At 42.1% G+C, this 25,997-nt stretch overlaps 1 protein-coding gene across 5 annotated transcripts in view; it reads right to left on the reverse strand.

Annotated features, from left to right (window-relative positions):
* Window positions 1-1,906: 1,906 nt before the first annotated feature.
* SLCO4A1 (solute carrier organic anion transporter family member 4A1) overlaps window positions 1,907-25,997 on the reverse strand; it is a 68,397-nt gene continuing 44,306 nt past the window's right edge. For 4 of the 5 annotated variants that reach the window (XM_073682968.1, XM_073682970.1, XM_073682969.1 and 1 more), the window contains 3 exons: window positions 22,849-22,913; window positions 18,452-18,600; window positions 1,907-8,681 (listed from right to left, as the gene is read on the reverse strand). In XM_073682968.1, coding sequence (XP_073539069.1) covers window positions 8,529-8,681; window positions 18,452-18,600; window positions 22,849-22,913 — 367 coding nt within the window. In that variant the 3' untranslated portion in view covers window positions 1,907-8,528. Of the gene's footprint in view, window positions 8,682-18,451; window positions 18,601-22,848; window positions 22,914-23,424; window positions 23,482-25,997 lie in introns of those variants that run through there. The other variant, XM_073682972.1, reaches the window with a different exon arrangement.

Here is a 25,997-nt window from a genome sequence, read left to right on the forward strand (position 1 = left end):
AGATTTTTCTGTATTTTCATGACTTTGAAAATTGTACATTCACACTGAAGGCATCAAAACTATGAATTAACACATGTGGAATTATATACTTAACAAAAAAGTGTGAAAACTGAAAATATGTCTTATATTCTAGGTTCTTCAAAGTAGCCACCTTTTGCTTTGATGACTGCTTTGCACACTCTTGGCATTCTCTTGATGAGCTTCAAGAGGTAGTCACCGGAAATGGTCTTCCAACAATCTTGAAGGAGTTCCCAGAGATGCTTAGCACTTGTTGGCCCTTTTGCCTTCACTCTGCGGTCCAGCTCACCCCAAACCATCTCGTTTGGGTTCAGGTCTGGTGACCGTGGAGTTCAGGTCATCTGGCGTAGCACCCCATCACTCTCCTTCTTGGTCAAATAGCTATTACACAGCCTGGAGGTATGTTTGGGGTCATTGTCCTGTTGAAAAATAAATGATGGTCCAACTAAACGCAAACCGGATGGAATAGCATGCCGCTGCAAGATGCTGTGGTAGCCATGCTGGTTCATTATGCCTTAAATTTTGAATAAATCCCCAACAGTGTCACAACAGTGTATATACTTACCTCCGATGGCCCGCGCTGTCCTGCTCAATCCGTTCTCCCTCGCCGGCAACTTTGAATTGAAAGACCTGCCGACGTCAGCGTCACGTGACCCGTCACATGACTCTGACGTCAGCGCAGGTCCTTCAACTCACTGCAAGTGCTGGGAACCAAGCAGGAGCGCTGCGCGAGCCGACAGATGGTAAGTATATATATATTTTTTATTTTATGGCCATCATTACTTTAAAAAATGAAGGTCAGTCAGTCCGAAAAATTGGGCAAACTTTGAATGGGTCCCCAAGTGCAGTTGCAAAAACCATCAAGCGCTACAAAGAAACTGGCTCACATGAGGACCGCCCCAGGAAAGGAAGACCAAGAGTCACCTCTGCTTCTGAGGATAAGTTTATCCGAGTCACCAGCCTCAGAAATCGCAGGTTAACAGCAGCTCAGATTAGAGACCACGTCAATGCCACACAGAGTTCTAGCAGCAGACACATCTCTACAACAACTGTTAAGAGGAGACTTTGTGCAGCAGGCCTTCATGGTAAAATAGCTGCTAGGAAACCACTGCTAAGGACAGGCAACAAGCAGAAGAGACTTGTTTGGGCTAAAGAACACAAGGAATGGACATTAGACCAGTGGAAATCTGTGCTTTGGTCTGATGAGTCCAAATTTAAGATCTTTGGTTCCAACCACCGTGTCTTTGTGCAATGCAGAAAAGGTGAACGGATGGACTCTACATGCCTGGTTCCCACCGTGAAGCATGGAGAAGGAGGTGTGATGGGGTGGGGGTGCTTTGCTGGTGACACTGTTGGGGATTTATTCAAAATTTAAGGCATAATGAACCAGCATGGCTACCACAGCATCTTGCAGCGGCATGCTATTCCATCCGGTTTGCGTTTAGTTGGACCATCATTTATTTTTCAACAGGACAATGACCCCAAACATACCTCCAGGCTGTGTAATAGCTATTTGACCAAGAAGGAGAGTGATGGGGTGCTACGCCAGATGACCTGAACTCCACGGTCACCAGACCTGAACCCAAACGAGATGGTTTGGGGTGAGCTGGACCGCAGAGTGAAGGCAAAAGGGCCAACAAGTGCTAAGCATCTCTGGGAACTCCTTCAAGATTGTTGGAAGACCATTTCCGGTGACTACCTCTTGAAGCTCATCAAGAGAATGCCAAGAGTGTGCAAAGCAGTCATCAAAGCAAAAGGTGGCTACTTTGAAGAACCTAGAATATAAGACATATTTTCAGTTGTTTCACATTTTTTTGTTAAGTATATAATTCCACATGTGTTAATTCATAGTTTTGATGCCTTCAGTGTGAATGTACAATTTTCAAAGTCATGAAAATACAGAAAAATCTTTAAATGAGAAGGTGTGTCCAAACTTTTGGTCTGTACGTACATTACATTACTTAACATATTCTTTACAGATTCTTAGTTTGTCTGTATTACACGCTAAAGCTGCATTCACTGTTCTAGTGTTGGGGGTTACTATTTTGCATGCAATATTCTGTAATGTATATACAGGTAGTCCTCGACTTACGACGTTGATCCGTTCTTGCGCGGCGTCGTAAACCGAATTTCGACGTAAGTCGGATCATAGGTTCATACAGTACTGTACCATAATAATAGTACAGTACTGCAAACACTTAGCCTATCGAAACACCTATTCTAACAGTACCCTACATAATTATCAACATAGGTACAGTAAAATATTGTGCAGTACAGTACGTTTAATAATGAAATACTGTAGTGCAGTAACAGTAATAAACATTGTACAGTACTATAATAAACAAAGATAACCATTCCAAAGAGAGAACAGGCTTACTTATTGGGAAGAAGCAGCAGAAGGTGCTGGAGATACTGGGGCAGCTGAGGTAGAGGGTACAGTATCTGTTGCAGGCCTTTCTACCTTCTTGAAGTACTGCTGCAGGTTAGTTTGGAAGGAGACCATCTTCTTCTCCTCCAAGATCTCCTTGTAACACCTAGGAATGAGCGTCGTATAAAGCGTCGTAACCACGAAACGACGTAACTCGAGACCGTCGTAACCCGAGGACTACCTGTAGTGCCAATTGTAGCTAAGAATTTGTAAAGTATATGGTAAGTAATGTAATGTATGTACACAGTGAACCATTCAGCAGAATAGTGAGTGCAGCTCTGGAGTATAATACAGGATGTAAATCAGGATCAGTACAGGATAAGTAATGTAATGTATGTGCACAGTGACTGCACCAGCAGAATAGTGAGTGCAGCTCTGAGGTGCAATACAGAATGTAACTCAGGGTCAGTATAAGACAAGTAATGTAAAAGCGATTACATTTTTTTTGTACATTAATTCCATATATACACATGTATATTAAAACATGCTTTAAGTTTATAAAGGTAACCCAGCAGCAATAACCACTATACATATAGAAACATAATATACATATATATTTTGTTATGCATACATACATATATATACATTTCTCAACATTGAAATTGCAACACCAAGGATGGAAAGTTGTTGAATTATGGTAATCACCGGATGGACCGTCATGTTAATGATATGGAAATAATGAGGAAATAGAATTTTGTTTTTTCAAAACATCGTATTTTATTCAGTATGGAGTATGAGCGTCACGTGCAGTTTGGTTAACATATGTCAATCCTTTGAGGCATGGTGTAACCAGACCTATGTATCAAGAATAACACTCCCTCTACTCCAAGAGATCACCCCCCCCCCAACCCACCTCATCCACAGCTTTGGGACCTGCTATATTTCCTTGACCCCAGCAGTCATAAAAGTTCAGAGATTTTATGGTACTTTGTACGAAATTATCCATGTGAATGTCAGACTTACATTCTAACATTACTTTTTCCCTTACAGATAGTACCACTGGTTCCAAGATGAATCCATTCTGCACTGCAAATGTAATTAGACATCACATACCAAGTCTAAGATGTCAAACAGTGTCCGCACAAACCATCAGAAGGCATTTGAACGACATTGGGCTACAAGCCAGACGTCCAGCTACAGGTGCTCCATGGACCTCACGCCATTGGTCTCAAAGGCTGTCATGGTGCAGAGTAATATGGGAATGGAACCTGGAATGGAGGTCTATTCTCTTCAGCGATGAGTCAAGCAAAGATATCAACAGATTGGTCTGGGGACCACGTTGAGAACGGAGGCCTTTACGAGGGAACATCACAACAGTCATACCCCAGAGGTTATGGTGACATGTGGCATAATATACAACAGGTGGACCTCTCAACTCGTCATTCCAGATACAGTAACAGCTCAGTGTTACATTGATTTGGCCGTGGAACCAGTGGTACGGCCATTTCTCCAAAGTGTCCCAGGAGCCATTTTTCAATATCACAACAAAAGGATGCATGTTGCTGGTGGTACTATGAACAGTCTGCGTGGCCTAAACGTGCTACTATGGCCTGTAGCGTCTCCGGACTAGTCTCCCATCAAGCAAATCTGGGACATCATTGGTCATAAAATGCAAAGGAAACAGTCAGCAGTGGATCTTGATGATTTGCCCAAGTGCATTCAGCGCGGCAGAACATTCCTCAGACAACCATTAATAACCTCATTGACAGCAGCCAAGGCTGTAAGGGTGGGGATTTCTGGACATGGCGCTCACACTCAATACTGAATAAGTGGAGATGTTTTGAAAACTCTGTTTCCATTTTGTCATCATTTGCATGTCATTAAAATGTCTACCCATCCTGTGATTTCCATAATTCCACGACTTTTCCTTCTTAGTGTTACCGTTCACTGTTGAAGAGTATATATACAGTACTGTGCAAAACTTTTAAGTAGGTGTGAAAAAAATACTGCAGAAAAAGAATGATTTAAAAAATTGAAGTGTTAAAAGTTTATTTATCAATTAATAAAATGTAACACCTTAGAGAACTTCAACTTCTGTGGATGTCGATTGTGCAAATCCTTTTGTCTCTTCATGTAATCCCAAACAGACTGGATGATGTTGAGATCAGGGCTCTGTGGGGCCGTATCATCACTTCCTGGACTCCTTGTTCTTAATTTAGTTTCCCAGCTGCAGAATAAGGTTAAAGCACCACTAAAAGTGAACATAGTCCACGGCAATGTAAAAAATGACATTGCTATGCACATGTTCAGTCTTTTCTTACATCTTTTAACAGCTTGAGAGTTTGGAAAAGTAGTGTAGGGATTCACACAGTGAGGTCACTAGAGTTCACACAGGCTCCAGATTCTTGTGTCAAAACAAGGCAAGGTTAATTTCTCCGCACTCCAAAGGAAAATACTTTCTCCGGCATAAGAAAATAAAACATAACAGTTTTTCTTCAACCCAAAACATATAATAAATCAAACAGTCCTATTGTCAGGTTAGGCACAGTACATTAACACAGTTTTACTCACACCACAGCAAGGGCATTAGTTGTCACAGGCACAGTCTGTAAATCAACACAGTCACTCACCAGCTCCAACACACAAACTGCTCAGCTTCCCCAGCTGACTGACTAAAGTGAACACATGGCCTGTTATTAGCCATAGCTAGCCAGGTGCACATAACCAGGACCTCTAGTGCTAGGTTTTAACCTTGTCCTACATGTCTTTGCTACAGCGGTTAAGTAGGTTGTCCATTCCTCGGGCGGCTTCCACTAGGAAGATGCTCACTAGTTATAGTTGAGGCTATAGAAGAAAAAAATGGAGCCACCACAAAGTTGACAGTAAAACCATCATCCAAACTGCTTCAGGAAAAAGACTGACTACTTTTTCCTAAAGCTGCATCGCCAAGAAAAATCTTAGCTGGATTTGAAGCCAATCAGAGAGACCTTGCTGATGCAGTATCTTATGTCTTGTTGCAGTGTTCAGTCTTGCCATAGTATATTAATTGTTCCAATAAAAGAAAAACAAGGAGTCCTGGAAGTGATGATATGGCCCCACAGAGCCCTGATCTCACATCATCCAGTCTGTCTGGTATTACATGAAGAGACAGAAGGATTTGCACAAATTACATTCACAGAAGATCTGTGGTTAGTTCTCCAAGATGTTTAGAATAACTTCCCTGCTGACTTCCTTAAACTGTGCACAAGTGTTTTGAAGAAAAAGTGATGGCGGTTGATGTGATTTAGATTTCTTTTTTTCCATTCACTTTGCTTATTTTTATAAATTAACTATTAACACCTCTAGGTTTTAAAGCATTTTTACTTTTCAGCATGTTTTCTACACCTGTCTAAAAGTTTAGCATAATACTGAATATGTATAACTTTATTTTTACCATACGTATATTACATATTCTGAAAATACGGGGAATATAAAATTCTGCATAGATACATTTTGTTGCTTTATAAATAGGAATGGAGATAAAACAGATCCCAGATACTGCATTGTGCTTGTGGATGCATAGATCTCTGTGCTTCTGACTTGCCCTATGGCAGTCTACAATTATGATTATTTTAAAATTGGTTCAAATATTGCATTTATAAACTTAAATAAAAAAGAGAAATTTCATTAAATGTTTAATCAAATTTTTGGAACAATATAATGTGGCAGTAAGGGGCAAAGGAAAGCCTGGTTTGTGTATAACCAAGCCGCCAGGCAATTTCAATACCCTCAATGCAGTGTCAGCACTGCCTTAAAGGGAATGTGTCAATAGAAAATGATTATATTATTAATTTTATTGTGTATTATATGTTATGTACTTTTTATCTTTTTTTTTTTTTCAATTTTCCATATAGCGATAAAAAAAAAAAAATCAATTGCAATTTTCACTTTGGTCACTAGGTTTTGTACTGGACTCATACTTCCTGTTCAGAACTGATTACTTTTCAGCAGCCGCATTATCATCACAGACAGGAGTAAAATGAAAGACAATACCTATACACAGCTGATACCATAGGATCCATCATTCCGCAGTTCTTCTGCTGCCCCACTCTTCTTGATAACCATTTGCCTTGATGAAAACATGCTCATTAAATGCTTCAATACAATTCAGTGCAGTCTGAGTCAGACTATTGCTGCTAATGTTCATGTACCCAATATGCAGTAGGAGTGTAATACTAGATCTAGTAGCCAGTGCGAAAATTGAAGGTTTCTTTTAAGTTTTTTTAACTGATAATGTAATCGGTGTTTTTTTTCAAATCATTATCAGTTTTATTAAATTATCTTTTTCTTTTTTTTTTTTTTAACATAAAAAACAGGAAATTTTCTCATGATACATTCCCTTTAAAAAAAAGTAAAGATCTAAGGAATTTGAGACAGACTGATTTACGACATAACAGGCTAACAAGCCTGTATTAAAAACTGTAGTGTAGTTATAATAGGCAGACTGTTAGCATGGCACCAATCTAACACTGAGTTCAACAGTTGTCAGTAGGGAAGGGAACAGGCAGGTTGTCGGCATCTGAGCCATAGTATTCTTTATGTCAGGCTGCTTTATTAATCAGATTTTTTATTTAAAAATATAAGGAAGAAAAGTTAATATTTTTTGTTTTCTGACCTGAACTAGACTTTTGAAGGTTTGCACATTGATTTGAGCAAATCAAACAATTTCAACCAATGAACATTGATTTTAATAGATTCTGTGTAATGCTGGGTAAGGCCATGTTCACACTTTCAGTATCTGGCCAGTATTTTGCATCGGTATTTGTAAGCCAAAACCGGGAATGGGCGATAAATATAGAAGGGGTGACGTGTTTCTATTAGACTTTTCCTCTGATTGTTCCACTCCTGGTTTTGGCTTATAAATACTGATGTAAAATACTGACCAAATACTGAACGTGTCCAAAGTTGTTGATTTCCGGAGACCCCGAAAGATTGACCCTATGTGATCAGCTGTACACTAGGCACCAGCTCACATAAGAGGGGCGGGATAGTGGTGTCACTAGAGCTTAATAAATATCACAGCTACAAGCCTAGGGTCAGATTTACTGCTGGACCCTGTAACCATGCCAGTTTTGGCACCAAGTTCAATGAAAGAACCCAATCTTGGCATGTATAACTTGTCGGGAAAAGGGTGGCACACCAAGTATTTCTCCTTAGGAATAAACCTTAGGGGTGTCCGAATCTAACCACGTAGTTCCATCACTGAAATATTAATCGTCAGCCAATGAATTCTAGCAGATATGCTATAACAATTTATTAAAAGGGTTTTCAGCATTTATCTACTGCTCTATCATTGTGCAGTAAAACTGTCTTCCTAATATAATTTGTATTTCAATTCCTCACCTTGGTCAATATCTGCTTGTTTCCAGTGAATGACAAAAGTCGTGTTTACAGCCATAAACTGAAAACCTGTACAGATCTAATACAGCTCAGAGTTGGGAGTTTGTTACAACTTTTTTTTTCCACCATTCTATTTTTCAATCCAATATTATACTATAATACATGTACAGGGAATGGTTTTCCTATCTTGATACATTTATTATAATTTATCTGGCCACGAGAGGGAGCTCCCTGCATATGGATTCATACAATGGGTACTGACCTCCCTCTAGTGGCAACTGCAGGTACAGTTTATCAGCAGGTTGTCAGGTTGTCAACCTCTACTTGCTTTAGTAAATTGAAGCATTCAAGCACAGACCACAAAAATGGTGATTTGAAGCACAAAGTAAACTAGAAAATTGTAGAAATTTTCATATTACACAAAATGGGGAAAAAAAGAATTATGAGCCACATTTTATAAATTATGATCTCAATAAAATGTAATAAAATCTTAGCATAAATAATGTTTTAGTGCTTGTCCACATATTATTACAATGACTGTGTTCTAAGTGCTCAGACAAAGAAACAGGAGATTTCTGATCTGTATCTGCTAAAACACGTACTGTCCCATGTCCTGTGATGTCATCGCAGTGCTTGGATAGCCCTTTCATGCGGTCGGTAGTAAAACGTCACCTGTGACAGCACAGTCTTGATGACCGGAGGAAAGCCATGTGATGCATGAAGGCAGTGGAGGAAGCGTGGAGGGATTTAAGACTAGGGGGACTCAGGAAGGATTGCCCGATGAGGGCACCAACGTTTCTCCTTGAGAGTCCGTCACTGAATGACCATTGGCTGCCTTGTCCACACTACTTGCTGGGGAAACTGGGGGAGGTTTATATAGTAATAGGGCAAGTAGGAAGAACACCAACCCTATCAGCTGGAAAAGAGAGAAGAGTGTTATTCCTATACTGAATGAAGCTCAAAAATATATTAAGGAATTGCTCAAGCAGCAATTACTTCTCATCATGTATTTACTGGAATCGCTCCCTTTCACAGCAATTTCTCTCCAGATCTGCCATCAGACTAAATATATCCTGTAGCCTACATCACATAAGGAGAGTAAATTATAGTTGCACTCTGTAACGCTATAGCATGTAAACATGAAATATTTGAAATTTGAATTGCATTACTGCTCTAGAAAATAGAAAAAAAACTAAGATACTTAGCGCATAAATTGGCCAATCCATGCATGCCTAGCAGCCATGACAAGGTGATCTTCTTTGCTGGGAACCCAACCTAACCTAACCTCTCTTGGGCTGATAGTGAAGTTCAGCATTCTGATATTTGTATACATAGTGTCATGCCAGGTGTGGGGAAGACTAGTGCAACACAGAGGAAAAAGGAAAAGGAAGCCCAGACACTACGGAAGAGAGGGGGGTTGGGGGAGGGGGGGGGGGGGGGGGGAGTGGAGACCTTCTAGTCTGGTCTAGCGTCACCCTGTCTCAACTATCGTCCCTATATATTGCCTCCTCAGCAACTGCCGCACGTGTGCCTCGCCGTACTCTCCCTGGCGCATGGCTATGGTTAAGGATGGAAGGAGATGAGCACTAGTCAACCTCCACTAAACTCTATAGACAACACGGGTGGACAAAACAGGGGAAATGGCTTAGCTTTAGATGAACTCCAAATAAGCACACGGCCTCAAGCTCCAGAGAGGACGAAGTACTGTCTGTTCCTGCTAAGCTTCACACGTAGAAATGGATATAGCCAGTGACTCCCTCTCAGACACACCAGGTATATATACACCCAGGTCAGAGAGCTAATTAGTAAGAGAGAGGTAGCCGCTCGGTCCTAAAGACAGCCTCTTATCTAAGAAACTGTCTGCAATGCCAAACGTAGTGATCTCCTGCAACCCACTGCAGGGCAACTGTTTGTCACCTCTGACAGACCAGTGACAGTACCCCCACCTCTAAGAGTGGCTTCCAGACACTCAGAACCAGGTTTCTCAGGAAAAGAGGTGTGGAATGAGCGAACCAATCTGGGAGCGTTCACCTCTGATGCTGAAACCCACATCCTCTCCTCTGGGCCATAGCCTTTCCAGTGCACTAAGTATTGTAGAAAATGACGTTTGAGACGAGAATCTACAATCCTCGAAATCTGGAACTCCAGATTACCATCAATCATTACTGGGGGCGGTGGTAGACGCGAGGGCTCAAGAGGTTCCACATACCTTTTGAGTAAGGACCTGTGGAACATTGTGGACCTTAAGGGTCTGAGGAAGTTCAAGACGAAACTCTGCTGGGTTAATGAAGGCGGTTATTTTATAGGGACCAATAAACCTAGGTCCCAGCTTCCAAGAAGGAACTTTCAGTCTTATATTCCTGGTAGACAACCACACAAAGTTATTCACATTCAGGTCCAGACCTGGCAAGCGTTTTCTGTCAGACATACGTTTATACCTGTCTCCCATGGTCTTTAAAATTACACAGAACACCCTGCCATACCGAGGAGAGCAACAAAGCAAACCGTTCCTCCTCAGGAACTCCTGAAGCTCCTCCCCCACTGAAGGTACCAAACTGTGGATGATAACCGTATGCACCAAAGAACGGTGACCTGCCAGTGGATTCTTGACGATGATTATTGATGGCAAATACTGCCAGCGGTAAGTAGGATGCCTAATCCTCCTGATTTTCGGAGACGAAACACCTGAGGTATGTCTCCAAGTTCTGATTGACACGTTCGATCTGACCATTCGACTGAGGGTGGAAGACAGAGGAAAAGGACAGCTGCACCCCCAGTCGAGAACAGAATGCCTTCAAGAACTTGGAAACAAACTGGGTCCCCCGATCAGACACCACATCGGAGGGAACCCTGTGAAGCGTCACAATCTCATTTATGAACCCCTGAGCAAGTGTCTTGGCATTGGGAAGTGCAGGTAATGCGACGAAGTGAACCATTTTACTGAACCTATCTACTGCGACCAAAACCACCTTTTTGCCTGCAAAAACAGGTAGGTCAGTAATAAAATCCATGGACAAGTGTGTCCATGGCCTACTAGGGATAGGTAGCGGAAGAAGAGTACCAGATGGACGGGTATGCGAAACCTTAGAACACGCGCAAATACTACAAGCAGCTACATGTTCAATTATATCCAGATGCAACCCCCTGCCACCAAAAACGACGAGAGAGGAGGTCCTCGGTAGTCTTACCACCTGGATGCCCAGCAAGCACAGAGTTAGGACGATCTTTGATTACTTTCCGGCGCAGATCAGATGGTACAAATAACTTTCCTGAAGGGCAGGAGGCAGGGATGTCCCCCTGAGCCTCCAACACCTCACCCTCCAGTTCAGGATAAAGCGCCAAAATGATTCCCACCTGGGAATAACAGAGACATTGTTAGATGAAAGCTATGACTGGGCAGTTAACTTACAGGGTTACAGTCTGTTTAGAAGGGATCGAAGAAATCGGAAAGGGGGTGGAGTCTGTCTATATGTAAAGACGTGTCTAAAGCCTACAATACGAGAGGATGTATGGGAGGGAAATGAGGAGGTCGAGTCCTTATGGGTGGAGATACATGGGGCAAAAAACAATAATAAAATTATCATAGGAGTCTGTTATAAACCACCAAATATAGCAGAAGCCACGGAAAGTCTATTAATGAGACAAATAGACGAAGTAGCAAAAAATAACAAGGTGATTATTATGGGGGACTTCAACTACCCCGATATAGACTGGGAAACCGAAAGCTGTAGATCTCAGAAAGGAAACAGGTTTCTGTCAATTATCAAAGACAATTATTTGTCACAACTTGTGCAGGAGCCAACTAGAGGGACGGCCCTTTTAGACTTAATATTAACTAACAGGCCAGACAGAATAACTGAGGTGCAGGTCGGGGGGCACCTGGGAAATAGTGACCACAACATTATACAATTCCACATGTGCTTCAGTAGGGTGCCCAGCAAGGGAGTCACAAAAACACTGAACTTCAGGAGGGCAAAGTTTGATCAGCTAAGAGATGCCCTTCACCTTATAGACTGGGATAGTATCTTTAGTAATAGGAGCACGGATAGAAAATGGAAAATTTTCAAAACAGTCCTACATAGTCACTGTAGAAGGTACATACCTTATGGGAATAAAAGGGCTAGGAATAGGAGGAAGCCAATGTGGCTAAATAAGGAAGTCAAGAGGGCAATGAAAAACAAAAAAAGGGCTTTCGGTAAACTTAAACAAGAAGGCAGCGAGGAAGCGCTAATATCTTATAGGGAAAAAAACAAAATCTGTAAGAAACAAATAAGAATAGCAAAAGAGGAGACAGAGAGACTAATTGCCAAGGAAAGTAAAACGAATCCCAAACTGTTCTTTAACTATATAAACAGTAAAAGGATTAAAACTGATGGAGTTGGCCCATTGAAAAATAACCTGGGTAAAATCAGAGGGCGATGAGGGTAAAGCAAACCTACTCAATAGCTTCTTCTCCACTGTTTTCACAAAAGAAAACAATTTATCGGAGGAAATGCAGAGTGATAAAGTAAACCCTCCGCTAAATATCACCCACCTAACCCAGGAGGAAGTTCAGAAACGCCTAAATAATATCAAAATAGACAAGTCACCAGGCCCAGATGGCATACACCCCCGGGTACTAAAAGAATTAAGTAATGTGATAGACAGACCGCTGTATCTTATATTCAAGCACTCTTTATGGACAGGGACTGTCCCACTAGACTGGCGCCAAGCAAATGTGGTACCAATATTCAAAAAGGGGTCTAAAAGTGACCCTGGGAACTATAGACCAGTCAGCTTAACGTCTGTTGTGGGTAAATTGTTTGAAGGATTTCTTAGAGATGCTATTGTAGAATATCTTAATGATAATAACTGTCTAACTCCATATCAACATGGATTCATGAGGGATCGCTCCTGCCAAACAAACCTGATCGCCTTCTACGAGGAGGTGAGCTCACAGCTGGACCGGGGCGAGTCAGTGGATGTTGTATACCTTGACTTCTCCAAAGCGTTTGATACTGTGCCACACAAAAGGTTGGTATATAAAATGAGAATGCTTGGTCTGGGGGATAATGTGTGCAAGTGGGTAAATAGCTGGCTGAGTGATAGAAAGCAGAGGGTGGTTATCAATGGAGTAAGTTCAGGGTGTGTCAGGGTTACTAGCGGGGTGCCTCAAGGGTCTGTCTTGGGCCCTATATTATTTAATATATTTATTAATGATCTAGTGGAAGCATTACATAGTAAAATAGCAATATTTGCAGATGATACTAAACTTTGTAAAGTAGTTAATACAGATGAGGATAGGGCACAGCTACAGGAAGATTTAGATAAATTGGGGAGTTGGGCCAAAAAATGGCAAATGGGGTTCAATGCCGATAAATGTAAGGTCATGCACATGGGTAAGAAAAACAGCAGTCACCCATACATATTAAATGGGAAACCGTTGGGCAAATCTGACATGGAGAAGGACCTGGGCGTCTTGGTTAATAGCAAATTAAATTGGAGTGCCCAGTGTCAGGCAGCAGCTGCGAAGGCAAATAGAGTCATGGCATGCATCAGAAGAGGAATAGGGGCATATGATGAGAACATTGTTCTTCCTCTGTATAAAGCGCTGGTAAGGCCGCACTTAAAATATTGTGCACAGTTCTGGGCTCCGGTGCTCAGGAAAGACATATTGGTGCTAGAGAGGGTACAAAGGACGGCGACTAAGGTAATAAAGGGAATGGAGGGACTAGAATACCCAGAGAGGTTGTCAAAATTAGGCCTATTTACGTTGGAAAAGAGAAGGCTTAGGGGAGACCTCATAAACATGTATAAATACATCAGGGGGCAGTACAGAGATCTCTCCCATGACCTGTTTATACCAAGGATGGTGACAAAGACGAGGGGGCACACTATGCGTCTGGAGGAAAGGAGGTTCCTGCACCAGCATAGAAGGGGATTCTTTACGGTCAGAGCCGTGAGAATCTGGAACTCTCTGGGAGAGGAAGTGGTGATGTCCAACTCACTTAATGAGTTCAAGAGAGGCCTGGACGCCTTTCTTGAGAACAATAAAATTACATCTTATACTTAGTGATAGTTAATTAATCCAGGAATTTAATCTGACTGCCAGATTGGTGTCGGGAAGTGAATTTTTCATCAGTGATGTAAATTGGCCTATACCGCATGCGTTTTTTTTGCCTTCCCCTGGATCAACGCTGCGGAATAGCTGCAGTGCACAAGAAATAGGCTGAACTGGATGGACGCTTGTCTTTTTTCGGCCTTATAAACTATGTAACCCCTTTCTGTAATATCGGGGAAGGGTTCTCATGTTCACCACCACCAGGGAAGCTCCGAGAAAGCATCAGCCTTGACATTTTTGACCCCTGGATGAAAAGTGACAGGTGTCAAAAACAGGGACCATCTAGCTTGCCTAGGGTTGAGACGTTTAGCTGACTGGAGATATGACAGGTTCTTATGGCCAGTAATAACAGTAATAGGATGGACAGCCCCCTCCAACCAATGTCGCCATTCCTCGAATGCCAATTTGATCACCAAAAGTTCCCTATTACCACGTTATAATTTCTCTCAGCCGAAGACAATTTTTTAGAAAAGAAGGCGCATGGACGCCATTTACAAGGGAACGAACTCTGAGACAACACAGCCCCAACCCCGACATCCGAAGCATCGACCTCCACAATAAAGGGTTGAGAAACATCGGGTTGACTGAGTATAGGTGCAGTGGCAAAGTGTTTCTTTAAGGAAAAAAAGTCTGGAGGGAAGCATCCGACCATTTGGAAAAATCAGACCCCTTCTAATTCATGTCAGTAAGGGGTTTCACTATAACAGAGTAATCTTGGATGAATTTCCTGTAAAAATTAGTAAAGCACAGAAAATGTTGTAGAGCCTTCAGGTTCTCAGGACGTTCCCAGTCAAGAACTGCACGGATCTTCTCCAGATCCATCCGAAAATCTGAAGAGGACAACAAGTACCCCAAAAACTGCACCTCCTGAACAGCGAAAACACATTTTTCTAGTTTGGCATAAAGTTTGTTATCCTTTAATATCTGGAGCATCTGCTTAACATGCCCCTGATGAGTCACACCAAAATATTGTCCAGATAGACCACCACAATCCTCCCCACCAAATGATGGGAAATATAATTTATGAAATGCTGGAATATCGCAGGTACATTGTTGAAACCAAAAGGCATAACCAGACTCTCGAAATGTCCTTCCGGGGTATTGAACGCTGTCTTCCATTCGTCCCCTTCTCTGATTCTAACCAGGTTGTAGGCTCCCCTTAAATCCAACTTGGAGAATACCTTAGCTCCCACAACCTTGCTGAACAAATCAGGAATCAGAGGAAGAGGGTATGGATCACGGATAGTAATTTGATTTCATTACCGGAAATCTAAACAGGGACGTAAACCGCCATCTTTTTTCTTCACAAAGAAGAACCCTGCCACCACGGGTGAAGATGAGGGTCTGATAGGTCTCTTCTCCAGACTTCATGGCTTGTCTCTCAAGGCCAGAAAGATTATACAGTCTGGACTTCAGTAGTTTAGCTCCGGGGGTCAGGTTAATAGGACAGTCATAAGCACGATGAGGAGGCAAATCCTGACACCCCTTCTCAGAAAAAACGTCCTCAAAACCAGACAGAAAAGTAGGTAATATTTCCGTAGAGACAGTAGCATTGGAAATATCTAGACAGTTCTCATGGCAGTAATCTCCCCGGTTTGCCAATCCACCAATGGATTAATGTTTAACAAGACAATGTATACCCGAGACAATCGGAGTAGGCAGATTGTCCAGAACATAGCAAGGGATGTTTTCACAATGAACTGACCCCACCCTCAGTTTTACATTATGTACAATCTGAGTAAATGCTTTCTGTGCAAGTGGCGCCGAGTCAATGGCAAAGATGGGAATAGGTTCAGCTAAAGCACAGCAAGCAAGACCAAGAGTTTTCACAAATTTAGCATCAAACATGCTGACTCCGGTCCAGCTCCACTGTCAACAAACAAAGAATTTTTTTTCGGTTTTGCTCTCTAGCACCATCTCTGCTGTTAGGACAGAGCAGGAACTGCAGTTTGGCCACAAATGCACCCCTTGTTTATCTAATTCCAGACTACTGAGAGTTAATTGAGTCTCCTTTTGTTTAGGAATTGCAGAACAGGTCCAAACAAAGTGTCCCTTTTTCCCACAAAAAAAAAAAAAAACGCCTTTTTTCTTGCGAATCTCCGGGGAGATGTATGATATAGACACCCCCTAACTGCATGGGTTCCTCCACCTCCCCTAGTACTGGTTCACCCCCAGACCGCTCCCCTGGCAGAGGTACACAACCCCGGCAAGAAGGCCCCGAAGAAGGTGGTCGCAACCGTCTATACCGAAGGCATCTATCAAGACGTATGGCCAAAGATATGGCAGCCTTCAAGGACTGAGGAGTTTCATATACAGCCAAGGCATCTTTCAACCTTTCAGTAAGCCCCTCACAAAATTGTAGTCATTCTATTTGGAATCCGTTGCCCATCTATGGAATTCCAAACTATGTTTCCACTGACCAATTCCCCTGCTGAAGGCGACGTAGCCTAGACTCAGCCAAGGCGACTCGGTCAGGGTCATCATAGATGAAGGCCAGAGCCCGAAAAACCCCTCCACAGATTGTAGACAAACTCAGTCCTGCGGTAACGAAAACACCCATGACTGAGGATCGCCCTGCAATAGAGAGATCACAATACCAACCCGTTGCTCCTCATTACTGGAGGAGTAGGGACGAAGTTTAAAATACAATTTGCATGCCTCCTTAAACACAAAAAACTTGTCCCTACCTCCTGAAAGCCTGTCCAGAAAGGGCAACCTTGGGTTCAGGCTGGACAGGCCTACCTGCAAAGACCTGTAACCGCTGATGCTGCTGCTGAACCTCACAGCGGAGGTCATTCACTTCCAGAGACAGACAGCGGAACTGCTCTGTGAGCACTGCAACTGAACCCATACCAAAAGGAGAAAAAAAATAAATAAAAAGGTGCACACCCAAAAAAAAACCCCGAAATGTCAGTTTCCTTTTTTTTTCCCCCTTTTCAAAACGTGCTCGGCCGGCTATGTCATGCCAGGTGTGGGGAAGACTAGCGCAACAGAGGGAAAAGGGTAAGGGATCCCAGACACTAGGGAAAAGGGGATATTGTCTCCTCAGCAATCGCCGCACACATGCCTCGCCCTACTCTCCCTGGTGTACGGCTAGGGATGAAAGGAGATGAGCACTAGTCAACCTCCACTAAACTCTATAGACAACAAGGGTGGACAAAACAGGGGAAATGGCTTAGCTTTAGATGAACTCCAAATAAGCACATGGCCTCAAGCTCCAGGGAGGACAAAGTACTGCTCCTGCTAAGCTTCACAAGTAGAAATGGATATAGCCGGCGACTCCCTCTCAGACACACCAGGTATATATACACCCAGGCCAGAGAGCTAATTAGTAAGAGAGAGGTAGCCGCTCGGTCCTAAAGACAGCCTCTTATCTAAGAAAATGTCTGCAATGCCAAACGTAGAGATCTCCTGCAACCCACTGCAGGGTGACTGTCTGTCACCTCTGACACACCCGTGACACATAGGCTCTCTCAACGAACACTCCACCCATCAGCCTATGTTGGTTTTAATCACAGCAGGATCCTACCTACCCATATAAATGTAGGTTATCAGCCCAAGAAAGGAATCATATTAGGTTAGGTTCCCAGCAAAGAAGATCACCTTGTCATGGCTCCTAGGCAAGCATGGATTGGCCAATTTATGTGCTAAGTATCTTCATTTTTTCCTATTTTCTAGAGCAGTGATGCAATTCTAATTTCTTGTTTACATGCTATAGCACGAGTGCAACTTTATTTGTTAGTTATATATGGAGATGGCTACTCTTCGTATGCACCTGTTCACACCTGTTCGGTTTGAAGGGACATTCACTCTTTTGATATTTATAAGCAGAGTAAAGGCTACCGTTAACAGCAGTTTGCAGTCTGTTGATGCATTTGCAGGGAAGCTGAATTGGAAATTCTTCAAAAGACTTGCAGGACATTACAGCGCACCCAGAGATAAGTGAATAGGGCTAATAGGTCAGAGAAATTACTTTCTTCATAGAAAAATGCTTCACCTTTTTTTTTTTTTTTTTTTTTTTTTTTAGGACTTCTCCTATGTTATTCCTCCTGGAATTTTCTGGATAAATTGACTGTGGGTATTTACATAGAACTGATTGGATAGGCTAAGGGCGCAGTCAGACGATTGTATAAATCGGGGAGATTGGAAAGCAGTGCACGGACTGGCTGGCGGCTCTCCCGACCCGAGCGTGACAGATTCATGCATTTCTATGCAGCTGTCACACTCAGGTCGGGAAACTCTTGGCCATTCTGTGCACTGAGTTCCAATCTCGTTCTTATTTATACGGCCGCCTGGCTGCGCCCTTAGACTGTATAGTCACAAATCTTAAAACTATTTATCCAGGCCTTTTCAGGAGAATTAACAGAGGAATTACATAACACAGTGTTCTAAGAAAATATACTTTAGAATTGTTATTTTATAGGGAGCACAAAAATGGTAAAGTCTTTACATAACTCTGAAATATGTTTCAGGCCAGGGTTTCACGACTTTTGTGATGGCTTGCAATGGGATTACCCGTGAGTACAATGCAATTTTACATGCAGTTTTAAATCTATATGTAAGGAGTTCACATAAACCGCGCTCACCTTGTAAACGAGACCCGCTATGAGCATATAGTTGCTCATGGCTGAATTTTGGTACATGTAGCATGACCCTCTCTCTCCACTTTGGTTTTGCCAGAGCAGGCACGAAATGTCAATCATGGAGCCAAAGGCGATGGGTCCAGGGATTCCACCTGGGGAAGAAACAGAAGGTGGAAATCAAGTAATGATCCTAGACTGAGCAAGACACATAATGAGGAAATATCAGCAACGGGAGTCGTTTGTGTGATCCTATGTGATAGGTCAAGTTTTACTGTATAAGTCGAATTTGTGCTTTGTTATGATAAGTGCTTTGATGTGGGACTGTAGAAAATATTTGTTTATGTGGGTCCTTAAACAATAGTGTCTATATCAGTAAATTAGCTTGGAAAGAAAATCCCATTGAGGTTTTTAGTCAGGGAAAATCCTCCCAGATTACAGAGCTCCCTACGTCTTAATCACTGTTAGTGTCTCTGCCTCTCGTACAACAAGAGGCTGCAAGTGGCTATAGGAGAGACAAATTATAATTGGCCAAAAAAAAAATATAGGAGCACCTCAATCACTCTGAGAGTGACTAGCTACATGTAATAGTTAGAAAGAAGACACAACAGGGTCCAGAGAAGCAAAAATGAGAGCATTAGTGAACTCTCAGCCCTTCAGTGAGTCTCAACATTTTCTGGGGACTGAATCTGACCTTGCCTGCAGAAAAACCTATAAAGGGTTCTTGATGTATAGAGGAACAGCTCTGACTTAAAGCTCTGCTGCCTTATGACCTTTATACTTTCCATATAGACCAGCCAGCGAATGCCACAATCAAAGCTAAATCTGATTGTAGCAATTCACATCCCTGAAAAAAAGGTCATACTAACCAGAACCTGGTTACAACACCAATATACATCATAGAAATTTAAACGGTTAAAATATAAACTTTTAATAAATATAGAGTAAAACCAACACATATTACCAATACCAATACCAAAAAACAAGAAAAACCAACAAACAAACCAAAAAGGTCAGCCCACACAAAATAAATCGCAGTACAACTGACAATGGTACAGTTTACCCTTTCAACATCAGTATCGATATGCATTTTTATCTGGTCACAGTGGTCACATACACAACCTAAATCATGCAATAAATTCTAGGTCTGTAGAACGAAAAAATCAGAATGATCTCACCCATAATGCTATGTCCATGGAAAAAGGGAGATGATGAACACATCAGACAGTCTTGAACACACCAGTTCGTTCATAATCAGGTGGAGCAACAAGGAGACCCTAATAGACCCTGAGCATACTAGTATGGCCCTGATACCCCATCTAGATCCACAACTAGGAGACTGTGGTTGAGTTTTAGCACTAGCTCCATAGCGTGCACTTATCTTCCCTGAAGAACCCGATAGGGGGAAACGCACCAGGAGGCACACGGAGAATATTGTAGGGCTATCTACTGTAAGGGCCAGAAGTGGGCTGCCCTTGTCAGGGCGTGAGCTATGGGGTAACAGGGCTATATGAGTATGCTCAGGGTCTATTAGGGCCTCCTGGTTGCTCCACCTGACTACAAATAAACTATCGTGTTCAAGACTGATGTCAGATGTGTTGATCATTTTTGCAGATACAACATCAGTATCGGTATGCATTTTTAAGGGTGAACTGTACCATTGTCAGTTGCACCGTAATTTATTTTGTGAGAGCTGACCGTTTTGGCTGGTTGCTTTTCTTGTTTTTTTGGTATTATATTTGTACCTGTATTTGGGCTGCACAGTGGCACAGTGGTTAGCACTGGAGCCTTGCAGCGTTGGGGTCCTGGGTTCAAATCCCACCAAGGACAACATCTGCAAGGAGTTTGTATGTTCTCCCTGTGTTTGCGTGGGTTTCCTCCGGTTTCCTCCCACAAATCCAAAGACATACTGATAGGGAATCTAGATTGTGAGCCCCGATGGGGACAGCGACGATAATGTATGTAAAGCGCTACGGAATATGTTAGCACTATATAAAAATAAAGATTATTATTACCTTTTGGTATTGGTAATATGAGTTTATTTTACTTTATATTTATTAAAAGTTTTAGTTTAACATCCTCACTTATTGCTAGTAGGTTGGTACTGTGAAATAGGGAGTGATTTTTGGGCATTTCCCATGTAATCATTATCTAATTTCTATACAATTTGAACGGTTAGATTGCTCAGTCAATGGTGATAGAGGCATTTAAGCGGTTATATGGGGGCCCACTGTCATCCCATTGTAATGCCACTGTTCCCACCTCCCACAACATGATGACATATTGCTGATGGGTTATCATGGCAGCTGGGGGCCTAATAAAGCTTAGTGCTCTTATTAAAAGCACTAAAAAGACACAAGTATAGTGTATGTATGTATGTATGTGTTCAAGTCCGAAAGTGGGACCAAATAAAAGAAGAAATGACTGAAACCTATCACGGGACAGATCCACTTTAATATTTTTCTAAAATTTTGCAATTAGTTACTCATAATATATCAATTCTGGAACATCTTTTATTATAACTGCATTGTGCTGTTCTTCTGTTACTTCTACTAGAACTACAGAGGAACAGTGGAACACAGAGTTCTAAGCAGAGATGCTGCAGAATTTTTATTTCATTAGAATAAAAGTATCTGATAAATCAGACAAGTTAGGAGATAGCACACATCCTAAAAATGTAAATTACCGTTGTTTTCCAGCTTCGTTAAAAAAAAAAAAAAAACACCTCAATTGGTATTGCCGTATCAATAAAAATCTGAACTAATTTAATAATTATTCACAACATAAAAGCTCCCCAAAATGTAAGAATTCCAAAAATAAAAAAAAGGAATAAATGATGAAAATCTTGTTTGAATGGCAAAATGGTACCAATGAAAAGCACAGATTGCCCTGCAAAAATAAAGCCCACAAACAACTCCATCAGTGAATTAAGCACTGTCAAGAAAATAAAAAAGTTATAAAGCACTGTACAAACATTTTAGGCAGGTGTGGAAAAATGTGACAAAGTCAGAATTCTATCAATATAGAAGTGGTAATAATTTATTTTTCTCACAAAATGCAAAGTGAATGAACAAAAATCTAAATCAAAATTAGTATTTGGTGTGACCGCCCTTTACCTTCCCTTCAAAACACATCAAACCATCAATTCTTCTAGGTACACTTGATCACAGTTTGTGAAGGAAAAACAGATGTTCCAAACATCTTGAAGAACTAACCATAGATCTTCTGTGGATTTCGCTTGTGCAAATCCTTTAGTCTTTTCATGTAATCACAGACAGACTATAATGTTGAGATCGGCGCTCTTTGGAGACCATATCATCACTTTCAGGACTCCTTGTTCTTCTGCAACAGGACAACGACTGCAAACATACAGCCAATGTCATTAAGAACAATCCTCAGCATAAAAAGAACAAGGAGTCCTGGAAGTGGTGATATAGCCCCACAGAGCCCTGATCTCACATCATCCAGTTTGTCTGGGATTAAATGAAGAGACAGAAGGATTTGCACAAGCGACATCCACAGAAGATCTGTGGTTAGTTCCCCTTGATGTTTAGAACAACCTCCTGCTGAGTTCCTTCAAAAATTGTGTTTCAGTGTATCAAGAGGAATTCATGCAGTTTAGAAATGCGGTAACACCAAAATATTGATGAGATTTAGATTTCTCTTTTGTTCATTCACTTTGCATTTTGCTTATTGATAAAAAAAAAAATTAAACATTTCTATTTTTTTAAAGCATTCTTACTTTTCAGCATTTTTTCCAAACTTGCCTAAAACCTTTGCATTGTACTGTAGGTCTCAGTATATAGTACCTCAAATGAAGTTTTTAAGAAGTTTTTTAATTTGTAAACATACTAAAACAAAAACTATGGAGCTGATTCAACAGTTTGCACGAGAAATCTTGAGTAAAATGGTTTTAAAAACTTCAAATTTTTTTGCGCAATGAATAACTGTTCAAAAGCTCTACAACTTTTGACGTTTTTCCGGCAGCTCTGACAACTTTTTGAAGAGTGGAGCTTAGTAGGGTGAGCCATGGACAGGTGCGGGTAACAAATTCTTCATATTTACACCACAAAACAGTCAGAAATTAAAAACAGAAATGTACCCCAGTCCCTGATTAAAGTACTTTTCTTATGCTGGCGCACCCATCTTAATGAGTTTGTAGCATCTTCCTCCAGAGTACTCTTCATTTTGTACAGCTGAGGAAGAGTCAGTAAATCGTGCCCTTTACTAGTTTAGCTGAAGATGGTAATGGAGTATTAAAGTCACAGCTGATTACTTAGGGAAAGCACTTTGCTCTGAGTACAAGGCCGAGCAGATAAAAATCTGAGGCCGAGCAGATAGCAAATGCTGAGTTTATCAGTAGGGTTATTGAGTCCATTAGTGTAAGTGCTTCTATTCCATACCTAATGTCCGCACTAATATCCACTGGATCCCAAGTGCAAAGGAGCGCTGACTATCGGAGACACACCTAGAACACAAAAGAATCATGGGAAAATAAGCAGTTAACAAGTCACATGTCACGGATCAATAGGGTTGGTATTTGTGAGACGTGACTTAAAGGGAACCTTTCACGTCCAAAAAATATGTATTTTTTTACCTGATCTAAAAACTGCTGTTCTCCTGAATCCGGCATTGTTGTTCCCGCGCCTCTCTCATACGGAGATATGGCCATCTCTTCAATATATGGAAATATTGTCTTTTTATCCAAGTGGGCGTGGTCCTAAACTGTTCTCTTTGGGGGTCTATTTAAGGACATTGTCCACTTGGCTAAAAAAAAAAAAAGACTCAATTATATACAGGGAAGAGGGGGGCCATATCCCAGGAACAGAGAAGCGCAGGAACGAAAAAAGACGGATACAGAACAGCGTGATTGACATATTTATGCCAAGTGACAGTTCCCCTTTAAAGGGACTTTTCATTTTTATTTCACTGCATAATAAAGAGATGTGCCAGTTTCTAATATACTTAACATATCATTTCCTCACCATTTTCAATATCACGGTTTTCCATCACTCAATAGTAACGTTCTCGTTTTGCTAAAAAAAAAAAAATACTCAAACTTGAGTTTTTGTCATCATTGTATCCGGATTAGATACTCCGCAGCACAAATCTCTCTCCTGCTGTGATATTTTGCTACAGTGTATTAGTGCAGGTGAAGTGGAGGATTGTCTTCCCTAAACTTAGCCAAGTGCCTGTGCCTGTCATGTGGGGGACACTTGATTTTTACATCTAAGAAATCTCTTTAACTATAGGGATTTGGGCTCAGTATTAAACAATAAGACGTTTTCAGATTCAGCTTTGGTTCTCCTCTTTGCCATCTATAATGACAGCATGTCAGGCGACTAATGAGAACAAGTGCTGGTGGCAGTGGTAGCACATCAGATGGCTATGGCTGACAATCACTGACCTCAATGGTGACAATCCAGCCACCATACAGCTTTGAAAGGGTATTTCCATCTCAAATATCCTATCCCAATATGTAGTAGGTGTAATAATAATATTAGCAGATACCTATGTTGTGCCCCTGAGGGTTCAGTCGCCACAGAGGTACTGCATCTCACCCAGAGGTGTGGTATCCCACTCTCAGGTAAGGATGGAGTGCTGCCCGGGACCCTAACACCCGCATCCAACACATCCACTTCAGTAGGGCAGGGTGTGATTGCTCCTAAGGGAGAGCACAGTCACTGGTCCCTGGCTGGAGTGGAGGGGATCCAAGTGAGGGGGAACCCATGTAGTGGGTGTGGGTGGAGGAAGCAGATTAGAGGAGCACTTCTGAAGGAGCTGTATAAAAAGGGGAGCCATCTTGTAAAGACAAGCCAGTTGGAGGAGGAAAGTGAGGGGAGCAGGGGCTCTGCACGAGCTCTGCTCCAGAGTGGGCCTAGCAGAGAGGCCCAAGACTGAGGAGAGGAGCAGGAAGGAAGGCTCCAGGAGGAACGAGGGGATCCTAGGGGTACGGGCAGTGCTGGAGGCCACCCGTACGCCCGAATCTACCAGGTGTGGAAGGATCAAGCTGCAGAGGGGACTGGCCCCTAAACTAGTGGAGAACTACAAGGCTCAGCTAAAAACTGGAGGCTTCTGTACTTTTAGGGTGCAGTTGCCACAGCCACAATTACATCGCCGAAAAGGCTACCGGCTTGGGACACTGATTGTGAGGCGCAGGGCAGGAGGGTGAGAGCCAGCGCAGGAAGACGACTGAGAAAGGCACACAGAAAGGGGTCCCGCTAAGCGCTCTTGAATTACCTGAGGGATTACTGAACCCCTGCCTGGTGAACGCAGTGCGACGTGGGAGGCTGTAATCTGTACAGTGCAATCTGAGTAATTTAACAACTGTGAGTAAACTCTGAGGACTGCACCCCACTGTCTCTGTGAATTACTGCTGCGCCATCACCCCCTGCACTACACTACAACGCCCAGCAACATCTATATTTCCTGACAGAAGTTATGTCGCTTATCCATGTTAAGTAAATAAAAGCTTATAACCTGACGTTAAATTCATCCATTGGTTTTATAAATTACTCTTTTGAAAGCTGAAACCCTCCCAAATTTGGTTTAGGTTAAGAAAATAAATTGGCATCAATGCTGAAATATTGATCATTTAATGAACACAGAATGGTCAGATTTTGGTAAGAGAAAAGTTTTGTCGCCTGGTCATATAATGCACCCAATCCTAGTTTACATCCTTACCAGCATGGGCGTACCCAGGATCAAAACTAGGGGGGGGCAAGCCATGGTCACAGATACCGAAGAGAAATATATATATAGTACAATGCAAAGATTACATTACATGAGATATATCTATTGTAAATTCCACAATAGCTCCGAAACCGGCGAATCGCTCCACACAGTATACTGGCCCCCATAAAATGCTCCATACAGGATACTGGCCCCCATAAAATGCTCCATACAGGATACTGGTCTCCATATAACGCTCCATACCGAATACTGGCCCCCATATAACGCTCCATACAGAATACTGGCTCCCATATAACGCTCCATACAGGATACTGGCCCCCATATAACGCTCCATACAGAATACTGGCCCCCATATAACGCTCCATACAGAATACTGGCCCGCATATAACGCTCCATACAGAATACTGGCCCGCATATAACGCTCCATACAGAATACTGGCCCCCTTATAATGCTCCATACAGGATACTGGCCCCCATAAAATGCTCCATACAGGATACTGGTCTCCATATAACGCTCCATACCGAATACTGGCCCCCATATAACGCTCCATACAGAATACTGGCTCCCATATAACGCTCCATACAGGATACTGGCCCCCATATAACGCTCCATACAGAATACTGGCCCCCATATAACGCTCCATACAGAATACTGGCCCGCATATAACGCTCCATACAGAATACTGGCCCGCATATAACGCTCCATACAGAATACTGGCCCCCTTATAATGCTCCATACAGGATACTGGCCCCCATAAAATGCTCCATACAGGATACTGGTCTCCATATAACGCTCCATACCGAATACTGGCCCCCATATAACGCTCCATACAGAATACTGGCTCCCATATAACGCTCC

This window comes from Phyllobates terribilis, unplaced genomic scaffold (assembly GCF_046119375.1).
Source record: "Phyllobates terribilis strain yellow unplaced genomic scaffold, ASM4611937v1 Scaffold_5__5_contigs__length_657084704, whole genome shotgun sequence".
Classification (NCBI taxonomy): domain Eukaryota; kingdom Metazoa; phylum Chordata; class Amphibia; order Anura; family Dendrobatidae; genus Phyllobates; species Phyllobates terribilis.